We start from the raw sequence: 13888 nt of genomic DNA on the forward strand, positions 1-13888 counted from the left end.
GCTTCTCAAAAGGAGGGCACGTGCCCCCCCCCCCCTCCCTGGATCCGCGCCTGGATCATACCATGATTTGTACCTCGTCTCTTTTTGAGACAAAGTTCACATTGGATACGGACATCGTCGCGTAAATATGTAAATAGATGGGGGCTCGTCTACCCATGTGACCATGTCTTTGGATTAGGATTGGTCACACCCACAAAAAATATGTTAATACGAGCTGTCGATCACGTCACATCCACCCGGCGAATCGTGATTAGTCTAAATTTTCCCTCGTTTTGCTAGTTTGTGAACAATAGCACCTTTACTATCATGTATAAGAGCGCAAGCGATCTTCCAATACTGTTCTGTGTAGAAGACTACAGTATAAGAAATCACCCGGTTGTGTTACGTCGTTGAAGGCGAATTCGCCGGTTACTGAAACTAAACTTCTGTTTGCGTCGAAATCACCGTAAAAATCCCACTTACTTTCTTCATCAACCTATCAATAGAACGTCTGATTTTCTCAGGAAGAAGTACTTGGAGAGTAATGTTGTTTTGGGGGAAAATATTGCCAGGCAAGTTTATGGTTGGTTGTTTGCGGCGGAGCAGCAGTTCGCCGTTATAGACTGCATTGCTTGTTGTGCATGCAGAGAGGGGCTGAGACCGAGACAGGCTAGGCTCGAGGAGAGAACAGGGACAATCAATCGGCCATCCGCTGCATGCGCATGCCGCATTGCCATTGACACTTCCATAAAGCTACATCTTGCTTCATCATGGTTTCTTTGGGGCGGTTTGCCTCAAGAACATTATTTAGAGTACCAACGAGCAACGTGTATTGCTCTCACAGCCACAGGAGAAGATTATGTGTATCACATCAGCATTTTCAAGAAGTGAGTAGAATTTTTACTACGAGCTCTAGACTAAAATTTAAAATTCTATGTGAAAATTATAATTAAAATTTAGTCAAAGACAATGTTATTGTAATTTATTGGCCATATCATGTTTTTGGGAACCACTCGTAGATTTGTGTACGCGCACTTGTGTACGAAGTGAATGGAGGTGGAAATGGGGAACCGTGCGTGTGACTGAATAAAGCACTGCTGTATGAAGTGAACGGTGGTTTCCAATATCACGATAATGCCAATTTATTGATTATTTTTAATGATTGATAGTGTTTTTGTTTATTTATTTTTATTTATTTCGGTATAAAAAACATTGCACATAGCAGCCTTGCGTACAATGTACAAAGATACAAAACACAAACAATAGTTGATAAAAATATAAGATATTGACATATGGTCAGATGGTCATGATGGTCAGTTCCCCCACTCCCCAGGCCAGGGCCCCATGTCTGTGCGGTCTCCCAAGTCTGTGCACCCACGTATCTGTGCGATTCTAAGAATATACGCAAGGATTACGAACTTTACACATGCAATACATAAATAGGTAATTCATAAAAAAATCCGACTCAAAATGGTGGAAAAATAATGAATTCAGGGCATTTCATGTGAAGGCTTAAAAATGCAGCCTTTGTCATCAAATCCCCGAATCGTGTGCAAAGTGAATGAGTGCGCAGACATGGGGTACAATTTTTTTTTAATCTGAAAATGACTGCCCGAAGGTTTTTTCAAGAAAATCTTCTATTTTCTTTAATTTTTTAATGAAAAATTTGGTACACTTTACTCTTGATAATATAAGGAACACTATTAACCAAAAAAATTTGTGAAATAAGAAGAAATTCATGTTAAATCTTAACTCAAATTGTTAGGTGCGCAGACTTGGGGCCCACCATCATACATGTACATAATTAAGATCTATAATCAATGAATCTATGATTTAACAAATGAATTTACTAATGAATATTGGATGATATAATTCGAAATGGTTGTTTAACAAGCTACACCAGAGGGGGTCAGGGCATGTTACTAAAAATAAATTGTATGGGATGTCTATGATAAAAAAAATAAGGATACAAAAATAATAGCCAAAACGAAATAAATCAAAAGTGAACTACAAGGTATAAAGTTCTCTTGTCAGGGTGTCGTTATTTTATTAATAATTTCAAGGAGACTCAACACATCAAATTGTGATCGCAGTAGATTCTAGATCCAATCTAGATCAAGATGAGATCTAGATCTAGGCTTGTAAATTGTATTTTTACAATCAAGAAATCAATAGGTTAAGATGGTCTATTTCTATAGCGAAAGACTGCTGCTAGTTACCAATCAAGAAATACAAGAACAATAATAAGGTGGTCTATTTCTAAAGCGAAAGACCGCCGCTATTTAGAATTACTTACATAAGTTGTGCCGAGGAAAACAAATAATTTTCCAGGAAATCAATGTAGAAAATATTAAATATTCCAGGTATTAAAAAAAGTCTGATTGTTTGATCCAAAAGTTAAATGTCCGAAACTAAGGCGAAATGGTCGTGGAGAGCGAATTGAGAAAGACGAAAGTCCGGTGTGAAGACAGATGAGGAAGAACTCGAGGATTCAACGATCGAGGTCGACGAATAAGATGATGACAATGTTCGACTTTGACTAAAGTTCGATGATGAGGTTGACGAAAAAGATGACAGTGTTAGATGTCGTAATCGACTAGACTAAAATTCGATGAGGTTGACGAAGAAGATAATGACAATGTTCGACCTAGATGTCGTTGATCGAATAAAGTTCGACGATAAGGTTGACGAACAAGATAATGACAAAGTTAGATGTCGTGATTGACAAAAATTGGATGATGAAGTTGACAAATAAGAATAAGATAATGTCCGATGTCGTGGAACTCTAAAGCTCTATGATGACGAATAAGACATTGTTCGATGATGAGAAACAATTACTAAGAGAAGTCGAAATTCAAGTCCATCGCACAATAAGAAACTAGATCTATTTCAAAGTAAATGGATCCAAAACGGTTGGCAAAATGAATCCATGAACTGAAGTTTGATGATATTGTTCTCAAATGGCAAAGCGAGCTCAGTGCATTGAGCGAAGCTACCAAGACAAAGAAAAATTAATGAACAGAGCTAAGACTAAGAGCAGAGCCCTTGTTGACCAAACTCTAATTCTCGAACTTCTGGCGATCATTTTTAACAATCTGCCAAATTTCCCACCAAACAAGACTTTAGTCCAATCATATTGGTGTAAAATGCACCAATCAGAAAGCTAAAAAAATCTGACCAATCACAGCTAAGCAATACAGGAAGGAAAAATGTCCGAGAAGGACTAAAATGTGTTTGCTATTTATCAAAAATCTATCCATATAAAAAGACTGTGATTACTAGCCAGAAATCTAGAATAAGACTAAGGACAATAATTAAAAAATCTCTCTAATACAATTTCTTAAAGAAACAAATCGATAACTACGGATTTCAAGCATAAAATTACCTCCAAAAGTTGATTTAACACACCAGGAACGTACATCGCTACCGCAACCACCGCCAGTCAAGGAAATGTCAGATGCACGCATCCAGAAAAAGGCACGTGCGTAGCGAGAAACAACCAAGTCACTTGGACCTAAAAAGGTCACGTACAGAGCGTGGGAGAAATTTATTGTTTGTAAACAAAGGAGCTGAAGGAGAATATTAAAAGGTCAAATGGCTAGGGTGGTTGCGCTAACAGAATTAAAACCAAAATGAGCCTTATTTACAAGTCTATGTAAACTACAATACAATACAATACAATATTATTTAACAAACAGACCACAGCTAACATGAGCTGCTACAGTTGCTTTGGGATGTATATGTCAATTATTAGTAGTTATTATGTTATTATTGATTACTCTCAATGTTGATGTTAATTTTACTTACATGAGAACTTAGAGTCCATGCCACTCATTCTATGAACAAGGTTATGAGTCCATGCATGCAAATCAGGAATGAAATGTCTGAGCCTGAGTAAAAAATTCCTGACATTATCATTAAATTCATCATAACTGACATTTATTATTATGATTATCCACCATATATCCAACATTATATGCAACCTTTCCAACCTATAGGATGTGTATCTGTCTTATCCAAGTATCCATTGTTCCCAGCTTGATTATTCCACCATTAATTTCCAAACTTATGGCCTAAACTCAAGAATTCAGACCCAGTCAGTTTTAATGCATGTTGGAACTCTTCATAAAAATAATCTGTAGAGTCTACCGCATTTTAACTATTGGAGGTACATGAACTGTAGTCTCTCGCTATTATATGTGTCAATAAGTTTTGTTAGGCGTGCATCAATCAGAAATATGATTATCTACATTAAGTCTAGGACCAACCTTTAATAACGCCAAATGAAAAGTTTCTAAGTGAAAAAAAAATCAGAACAGCAGATAAAAAATGTGAAAGTTTGAGAAATCAGTCAGGTTGACAAAGATGTCTACTTACCAAGAATATAGTAACATGTTTTCATAAACCTACTGTATTGTTAACTCTTGACAGAAACAAGTCAATTTATCATTACTTTTGGTAGTTTTGGTACTGCTGGTACATGTATCTCAATCATTCCCAATATTTTAGAGATGGTTTCTGCCACTATTCAAAAATACATCTACATGTACATTTACATGTACTGTACATGGTGAACTGATTTTTAAGTAATTTTGCCCACAAAGTAAAGTGTGTTGTTTGCATCTCACTGGTCTCACTTGGTTATTAGCTGAGAAAATCACATCCAGTCTCTGAAAATTGAGGAAACACAAAGTTAAATAAAGAGATGGAAAGTATGGTACTTTATGAAATTACGATTTTACTATCTGGAAGTTCTGATTCTGAGGAAGTTAAAAACTTGTGTCTATTAAAGAAAACCAAAACCCAAGAAGAGAAGCAATCTTATTTGAAAGAGTAAAGAGGAATTAAAAAAAAAATCATCAAACTCGATTATGACATAAAGCAAGTTATGGACGTTGAAAGAGTCTTCTCGTTACTTTCTATGGGGATCCTCAAATTGGTAAACGTGCTTCAAAATGGCTGATTTTGTGGACAACTCTACATTTGTTTTGTACGCAATTTATCAGATTTACCCCTTTATTTTACATTAATTGCACATTATCTTCTCCTGACCTTGACATATGTGGTGTGAATTATATTTTCCCATGACATATGTTGTGCTCAGAAGGAGGCAAGATGCAATTTGAAAGATAATGAGGAAAATCTGATAATTTGTGTACTAAAGACAAATGGAGAGTTGTCCACAAAATCAGCCATTTTGAAGCATGTTTCCCAATTTCAGGATCCCCAACAAGATAAGACTTTTTAAACGTCCATAACTTGCTTATTTAATAACCAATTTTTATGAAACTTTTTAGAAATTATTCCTCTCATTTTACTCTTTCCAATAAGATTGCTTCTTTCTTGGGTTTTGGTTTCCTTGAAAGGTCAAGTCCACCTCAGAAAAAAAAAGTTAAATTGAATACAGAAAAATCGACAAGTATAATGCTGAAAATTTCATCAAAATCAGATGTAAAATAAGAAAGTTATAAGTTTCGCTTATTTTTCACAAAATAGTTACATGCACAACTTAGTCACATGCAATCGAGAGAATCGATGTCCCTCAGTCACTCACTATTTCTTTTGTTTTTTATTTTTTTTATTTCAATTTTTAAAGATTTGACAATAAGGACCAACTTGACTGATCCATGAAATATTAAGCAAAATAATTCCACATGTTTAGGGAGAAATAAAACTTTGTTTCACAATACAATGGGGAGAAAATTAGAATATTCCATATTATAAAATACAAAGGAAATAGTGAGTGATGTCATCAGTTCCCTCATTTGCATACCGACCGCGATGTACATAAACTTTTGTGTGAAATTAAGCAAAACTTTGAAATACAATCTTATTTTGCATCCGATTTTGATGAAATTTTCAATGTTGTGCTTGTTTGATTTTTCTCTTTTCATTCAAATCAACCGTTTTTTTTGGGTGGACTTGTCCTTTAAATAGCCAACATGTTGTTATACATGTAGTTTTGAACTTCTATTATACTGTCTACTGGTTTTCAAAGTTATCCCGGTGCTGTCGCTGGACGGTGACACCGCTATTAACCCAATAAAATGAATAAATGCATTCAAACTTTTCACAATAGAAAGGTTATCCTGGCACAGTCCCTAGATAAATTTCATGTATCCATTTACACTGCAGTAGGTGATTTTATGACCACCGTAACCCGTAGGCTTATGACCCAGTGAGTGACCCAACTCTGATAAACCAGAAATATTTGAGGGCGGGAATCAAACCCATGTCCTACAGATTGGAAGACGAGAGTCATAACCACTAGACCATGACACCCCCACATCATGGACCTACATGTACTAAGGTCCATGCCCACATTATTGTAAACATATCACAGGTGGTTTATCACAGTGTTGTAGCGGTGTGCCTTCACACTGAAAAAACACAGCGACAGTCACGGGGCTGTCCAGCTGCTATTACTATGGCTTGCCTAGCAATAGTTTGTTGTGGAGTTATAGCAAGGCGAGTTATCCCGGCGTAATTTTATTGCGGGTCTGAGATTTCACACTCAAGGCAACACTGCCACAGTTCTGGTACAGTCCTCGGACTGTAGTGTTGTTTGTGGCCAGTGTGAAGATGATAGAAGTTTCATTTACTATTTTGGGGGCAAAGCCGGCCCATGCCCCCCTCCCCCTTTCGAGACGCAAAATTGAAATTTGTAATGTAAAAAAAGCTGTTAAAACAGAAGTGTGCCCCCCTTACCCCTTTTGAAAGTAAAGACCTTTTTTTTTTGCTTGTCAAATTTTCTCGGGGACAAAATAGGCTTAATTTTTGCTTAAAAACCTTTCTTCCCATTTTAAGCTCGTCAAATTTTTCCTTGGAAAAATGTGCCCCCCCCCCATTCTGGAAAATCCTGGATCTGCCCCTGGACACAAGTACCAACTTTACCATTTCTTTTTATGTTTTATCCATATTTTCAGCAAAACCTCCCAAGCTTTGGCCTTCTGTTTGATATTGATGGTGTCCTGAAGAGGGGAAAGACAGTACTACCTGAAGCTCAGAAAGCGTTTCGTCTCCTAACGAATGACAAAGGAAAGATGAGAGTACCCACTGTGTTCATCACTAATGCTGGAAATTCACTCAGAGAACAAAAAGCCAGTGAACTTACAGATATCTTGGAAGTACCAGTAAGTTGTGTATTTTTTGTTTACTGTGATGAAGAAATGCCTTGACCTTCAGCAGCTCACATTAAAAAAGTTTGGAGAAATATATAGTGTTTGGAAGTACATGTTGAATTCATTATTTTTGGTTATTATTGTTATATCATGTGTCCTTATGGTTTTTCTTCTTATTCCTTACTATGGTAGAGTAGGCCTATTGCCAAACTCTGCATGACCTCCCCTTGGAGAAACAAATTGATATTTTAATTGCACATGTAGAATGATATGAAATGACCACACTACTTGTATAGCGATAGCACAGATTTATTACTTTGGTTGATTATGTATTCTTGATATCAGTTGGTCACGTTCTTATTCCCTCGCTTTTAAGACTCCTTACTTAAAGGTCCTATGAAATACAGCAAAGATGCTGATTTATTTGTTAGCTTAGTGGTTACTAATAACGATTCCATCAAAATTTTACCCGAAAAACATCCCACATCAGGTTCAAAGGCAGTTTTATATTGAAAATTGAGCCAAATTTGCCACGCCCACAAAAATTCAGCCTGATTTGGTTTTGTATATCAATTATGACGTCAGGGAAGGAATCTGCTGAGTGTTGCTGACGTTTGAACGTGAAGTGCCTATTGTGGTTGCACGTGTGGATTCAAAGTAAATAAATTGAATTGCTGGAATAATATTCAGGACCTGAATCTTCAAAGTCTGAAGAATCAGACGCAGCTGATGACGATGCTGCAGCCATGATCAAAACCTCATAAAAATCTGAAATATCCGTTAAGAATGAGCTCAGTCAAAACAGCAAAAACGAGGAACGTGTACGATAACTAGGGGTCTGGCTGCACAGCTGGGAAAGCCTGCCTCGATGACGTCACAATGATTGATAGGTAGATCGGTCAATTCTTTCGAAAATTTTATTGGGCGTTGCCGTTGAAGTTCATTTCCATGGAATAACTCAACAAGGTTTGTCGTACACAGGAACCAATGGCAAATTCGTATTTTTTAAGTAAAACTATCTAAAAATAGATATGTATCTAGAATAAGATGGAATTGGTGTCATAGAACCTTTAAACACTCGCCCCTCACTTTGGATAGATCTTTATTTACATGTAACAAAGATATCAATATCATAGGGCAAGTCCAAGAAAAGGTTACCCTGGAAGGCAAAATTTCATCTTTAATTCAAGAAGTTATCTTAAAGCCCAAATGTTGAATTTTAAAATTTCATTAAGAAAATTTTGATAATATGCATATTTATGCTAATTTGGGGCACCTATTTTGCATACAGAATGGGCGTTACGTATGGGACAATTATAAAAATTCATAGAAAATTAAAACAAAACTTGTGAGATTTAGTCATAGGTGGGACATGGACCCCCTAACATCCTATTAGTTTAGGGGGAAAAAGTGGTCTCATCTAATGAATTATGCAAATTAGGTCTTGTCCAAGGATGGAATGTCCTATACGTAACATTTTGAGGATGTTTTTTAAGTTATTTCTCATAATACAATACTTGTATTGTTGCATCTCTGGGAAGTTCTAATTTATGAAATAGGAAAATGTTATACCCCAAAAAGTTTCAAAAATAGAGTTTACTTTTTAATCAAAAGTTAATTAAAAAATTGTTCCGTATGGTACATTTACACATAATGTCAATGGGAGATTTGTGTACAAAACAAATTTCAAAAGTGCTCTAAAAAGTGATTGTTTACCTTTTCTTTAGTTTTTAAAGACTGATTTGTTATGAATACTGATTAATGAAAACAATTGAAGCAAAAAATTGTGAAAATGGAAAAATATGAAAAAATAAAAAAAACAGTAGAAATACATAAGAAATTCTTGAAACCATGGAAAACAAGAAAAAATGTTGAAATGGGTAATTTCCTTTTCAGTCGTATCAAATATGTCTCAATAGAACATTTTAATAGACAGAGACTCTTTTTTTTTATTTCCATATTTTTAATCAATTCAATTTTTTGAATTATGATGTACGTTCTCTATGGGGACAAAATGTCCCATACGTAACATGTCATTAATTTGTTTGATTAGAGTCTGTTATTAGAGGGATTTGGCTTATGACATAAAAAGCCTTGGATATACTAGAGTATTGTGACTTCTATCACACTAAGTTACAAGTTGTCAAATGAAACACTTTCAGAGAATTCTCAACTTTAAAAAAATGTCTCAAAAATTGTCTCTTTTCTGCGTCCCATACGTAATGGCCCATCTTTTCTCTCTAAAAGGTCAAGGTCATATATAATGTCACCATTTTTTGCATGATTATTCTTCTAGATGTCTACCATCATGAAGGTATTCAATCTAATCAAAGTCAATTAACACTATTTTTCAGGTCATTAAAGCCTCTGAAATGTCCCATATGTAACGTGCGCGAATTCTTGGACTTGCCCATAATGAATTTCAATGGCTTTTTTTTTGGGGGGGGAGCAGGGAGCTCTTGGTAGTATGGACAGTATGATATTTAAACTCTAGCGCAATGATTACTCTGTATACTTGCAAATTTTCACCAACCAGGAGCCAATCATATTCATAATTGCATTACATGTATATCAAATACAAACATTCTTATCTCAAGGCATTGTTAGTGTTTGTAAGCTACATGTATGCACAAATTTACCTGTTATATTCTGAAAGATTTTACTGCTTTGATTTTGACAGTGGGAGTGAATGTCTGTATAACCACTCAAATTAATCCCATGTCATTGTCAAAGTCAAAGAGCCCGTGAACTGAGTGCACGTGCAGCTCCATGTGCAACTCAGTGACCCGAGTTTCTGGTTTTAGCAATGCAAAGTGGGTAGGACTTGCCAAGTGCCAACATGTATGTGTAGGCCTAAATGGTAAACAAAACAATCATCAACAGAGATTAACAGTAGTTAGGTTTCATGGTGGCTCAATTCACCTTTAAGAATGACTTGTTTTAAATGAAGTTATCTGAATTGATAACAGTCCAAAGAAATGAAATAAACAGAATCAAATGAGGACTTTAATATTCACTTATTCTTACTACAATGCACTTCATGATGTGGAGTGAATTAAATTCAATGTCCCAGTTGATATCCAATACTCCCTGGAGTTGTAATTTGGTACACGATACATGTACATGTAGCTCAGCTGGTCGAGCTGTGGTATCGCACATTGCTGTTACTGGGGTTCAATTCCCACTTGGTGCACTAATGCTTTTTGTTATAGCATTAATCATCACTTCCAGATCCCTTGTTGAGGAACTTAAATGACAAGTCCACCCCAACAAAAAATTTATTTGAATATTTGAAAACTTGTTGCTTGTCTGTGAGCATTATGCTTGCTTAGCAGTACAACAAAAAATCAATCACCAGAACTTTTATTACATGTACATTTTGTATTAATCCAAATGCAATAATAATATTCTACTGTTCCACACTCCCCAGATATTATTATTTATTACCTGTTGATTTTATTTTCATTGAAAGTGATTTAATACAAAATTATGCATAGTTTTCAAGTACATGTATTTGCAAGTATTAGCTTTACATCAAAACAATGGGGATTAAAAATAATGTTTAACTGTATCAATGTAAATTCTCCAAAATTGATACAACATTTAAAAAATGGTATAAAAAATGAATTTATTTCTAAGAAATTTGTTTGAAAGCATATAAGTCATCAATATGAATTATTTCTTGGCTAAACATCAGAATTGAAAACTTTTCTGTCATTAAGTGTCATAATACCAGATGTTGATATTGGTGATGTCATGGTCATATAATATTCTTTTTTGTTTTTCACTTTTTGAACAGATCACCCCAGATCAAGTTGTTATGTCCCACAGTCCTCTCAGGATACTGCCTCAGTTTCATGATAAGCATGTCTTGGTGTCTGGTCAAGGGCCTGTTGTGGAAATAGCTAACATGTATCCTTTTCAACTTCAAAAATTATTACTGTTTCACCAAAAGACAAAAGTCAGAAAGTTTTGTGATTAATTTGTTTATTTCCAGCTTGTCAGAATAAATGTGTGCATTATGAATATTATCAAATACATATGTGTGGACTATAGACATAATAATCCTTTTTTTTCAATTCAAAATTATTTCCACATCTGATTAAAAACACAAGTATGAATTGATACGCAGATCCATGTAGATTTATACAAGAAATCTGCATAAACCATGGGTTCAACCGAGGGTTTTTAAAACCACCTTTGTGAATTTGGGCCATTATGTCTTTGGCAATGACACCATGCTCCCGAGCATTGTATACATGTTTTACCAACATGTACAGTACATGTTTGTACAATGTACTACTATCTTTTTCATTCTATTACAACCTTCATGTACCAAGTTTGGTAATAAAGTTCTTTAACTTATTTCAAATTTCAAAGTATTTTGCAGGTACACTGTATACAAAGCACATGTACTGTACATGTATTTTCCTTTTTTTAGTTACTGGTACCATTTTAATGTAATTTCTTCCTCTATAAAATAATACTTTACTTTAACTAGAGAATACAAATTTGTAAATGCCTTAAACTTATGAATACATGTACCAAGAATAGGCAATGGTGAAAATGAATATTTTGACAAGTAAAAATTTATTTATGTTTTTGTTACAGTCACTCTTCATATTTTTATTTTAATGTAGGTGGGGTTGTATAATTGTGTGCCTTTTCATACAGTAAGAGCAGTGATGCTTGAAGATGGTTTTGCTGATCGTAAATAGTTGTTTTTCAAGTTACATGTAGATTGAATTTCTGCCTGGATGAGCATTGGATTGGCTTTGAAATCTGAGCAAATAAAGTATGTATTGTCTGCAGTGTGTGCAACTCAAGTTCTGCCTGGGTAGGATGTACATGAGCATATGAGGCTGTTCTCACTATGCTCCTAAAACTAGTTTAGTGGAAACTAGTTTAACGTGTACTGAGAATGGTCGAAGCGGTCATGGTAGCGATCTTCTAAACTGGTTTTAGCATAGGTGAGGACACAACCGTTCTTCAGGAAGCGATCTTCACACATTTTGAGCGCGCTACTCCACACGACAGGTGTAGAATGACCATGCTGCGGTTTCGAATTTCGGGCGAAACGTGTCACCCCACTGAGAGCATTTCCATAGCAACAAGAGCGCTTTACATGAAGTGATTTTGAAAACCACTTTCGTGTGATCAAGTGGGAACGCTAGCAAAGCGATCTTCCAAACTGGTTTCCTGAATCGGCCTCCAGTAACCTAGTTTTAGAAAGCGTAATGAGAACGGCCTCTATGTATAATACTCATATATTGTCTTAATTTTATTTTGTTGCAGCATGGACCTACTACTCTAGGTCCATGGTTGCACACATGTCTCCTTCATGCTCTGTTGTTGGAAATGATTATTAACAGTAACTCACAAGTTTGCCATTTGAGCTATGACATTCATGTTCAATACCTGACCTAGATATTGTTTGTCACTCCTTCAGAATACCAGTAGTGTGGACCCAACAATAATAATTGCGTTTACCATTTCAGGGCCCTGTTTTACAAAGAGTTCACCCATATGGAAATCCATCATTTTCATAAATTTTCCTAAAGGAAATTTGCACAATGTCCTTTGTAAATAAAAAGAAACACACTGAATTTTTAAGAAAGATATGAATGTATGAATGGACATTATAATATCTAGTACCGGTAATTATTTTGAACAAACATGATGCGTTTTAGACGTTGACGTTGCTGGCTTTCCATAGTTGTGCTTGATTGGATCAATTGCAGCTCTTTGTAAGAGGCTTTGAAATACTTCCCAATTTTTTTCATGATCTTGGTGAGGAAATACTACCAGTTATAATTGGTAGTGGTAACATTTGCATCATGCGCACCGAGTACGGAGCCTAGCTGTGCACAGGAGGCAAGAGACCTTTGACTGCAGTTTTGACACTAATTGAGAATCACATCCATGATCCATTAATTCCAAAATGTGATCGAGTGGACCTATAGCACCAACTATAGCAGCACCCAAATAGTGTGTAGTATTCTAGTCCTCACACTTTAATTTTTTTTCAAGAAATATTTTGCCTATATGTAGTCTGCATCCTCCAATTCATGGACAAAGGGGTGTAGCCAGAGTATTTTATTTTACAGTTGAGACTAGTTTAATTTCGTTGCTCACATTACACACTTCATGCATGCTCTGTGGCTGGGAGATGATGCAATCATAACAGTTGATAGCATGATGGTTCTAGCTGGTTTACCTTTTTATGTCATGAAGAGGCAAACACCTCAAAGGCATTCATGCTCACTAGATCACTGTCATGTGCATGATAGAAGCATGGTAGGGTCCATGATAGAAGCATTGGAAGCTCTGACAGCTTAGGGAGAAAAAAAAGAAAACTTTCATTTTCAAGGTTTTCTGATCAGGGTTTCATCATTCATGGATCTGGATGCTTGTGATCTCTGCACCTTTGTGTTCAAAGCTGGATGCAGACAAGAAAATAGTCATACTTGTATGTATACATGATAAAACTGCTATATAAAGTGTACTATAGTATAGTACATAAAAATATCCCTTCTTGACTCCATTTATACTACGATTCAATGTACTATACATGTAGTCATGTACCTGTAATAGTGGTTTATTGCTCAGTTTGTGTTTAGAACAGGAAACCATGGTTTTATAGAAGAGGATAGGGTTGAGGAGACTATGCACAGATCATGTGTCATTACACATGACAATATTTCTTGCCAGGTATCAACCTTGAACTCTTGTCCACAGTCACCAGTCCCTTGGGATAATGGATGTTGAGTGTTTTTAACAGACATTCA

General features: G+C 35.7%; 1 protein-coding gene across 1 annotated transcript in view; it reads left to right on the forward strand.

Annotated features, from left to right (window-relative positions):
- Nucleotides 1-390: 390 nt before the first annotated feature.
- Nucleotides 391-13888, forward strand: part of LOC121409981 (haloacid dehalogenase-like hydrolase domain-containing 5) — a 29636-nt gene continuing 16138 nt past the window's right edge. The window contains exons 1-3 of the mRNA XM_041601782.1: nucleotides 391-866; nucleotides 6906-7112; nucleotides 10900-11012. Of these exons, the coding sequence (XP_041457716.1) occupies nucleotides 750-866; nucleotides 6906-7112; nucleotides 10900-11012 (437 nt within the window). The 5' untranslated portion in view covers nucleotides 391-749. The remainder of the gene's footprint in view (nucleotides 867-6905; nucleotides 7113-10899; nucleotides 11013-13888) is intronic.

Source organism: Lytechinus variegatus, chromosome 3 (genome assembly GCF_018143015.1).
Source record: "Lytechinus variegatus isolate NC3 chromosome 3, Lvar_3.0, whole genome shotgun sequence".
NCBI lineage: Eukaryota > Metazoa > Echinodermata > Echinoidea > Temnopleuroida > Toxopneustidae > Lytechinus > Lytechinus variegatus.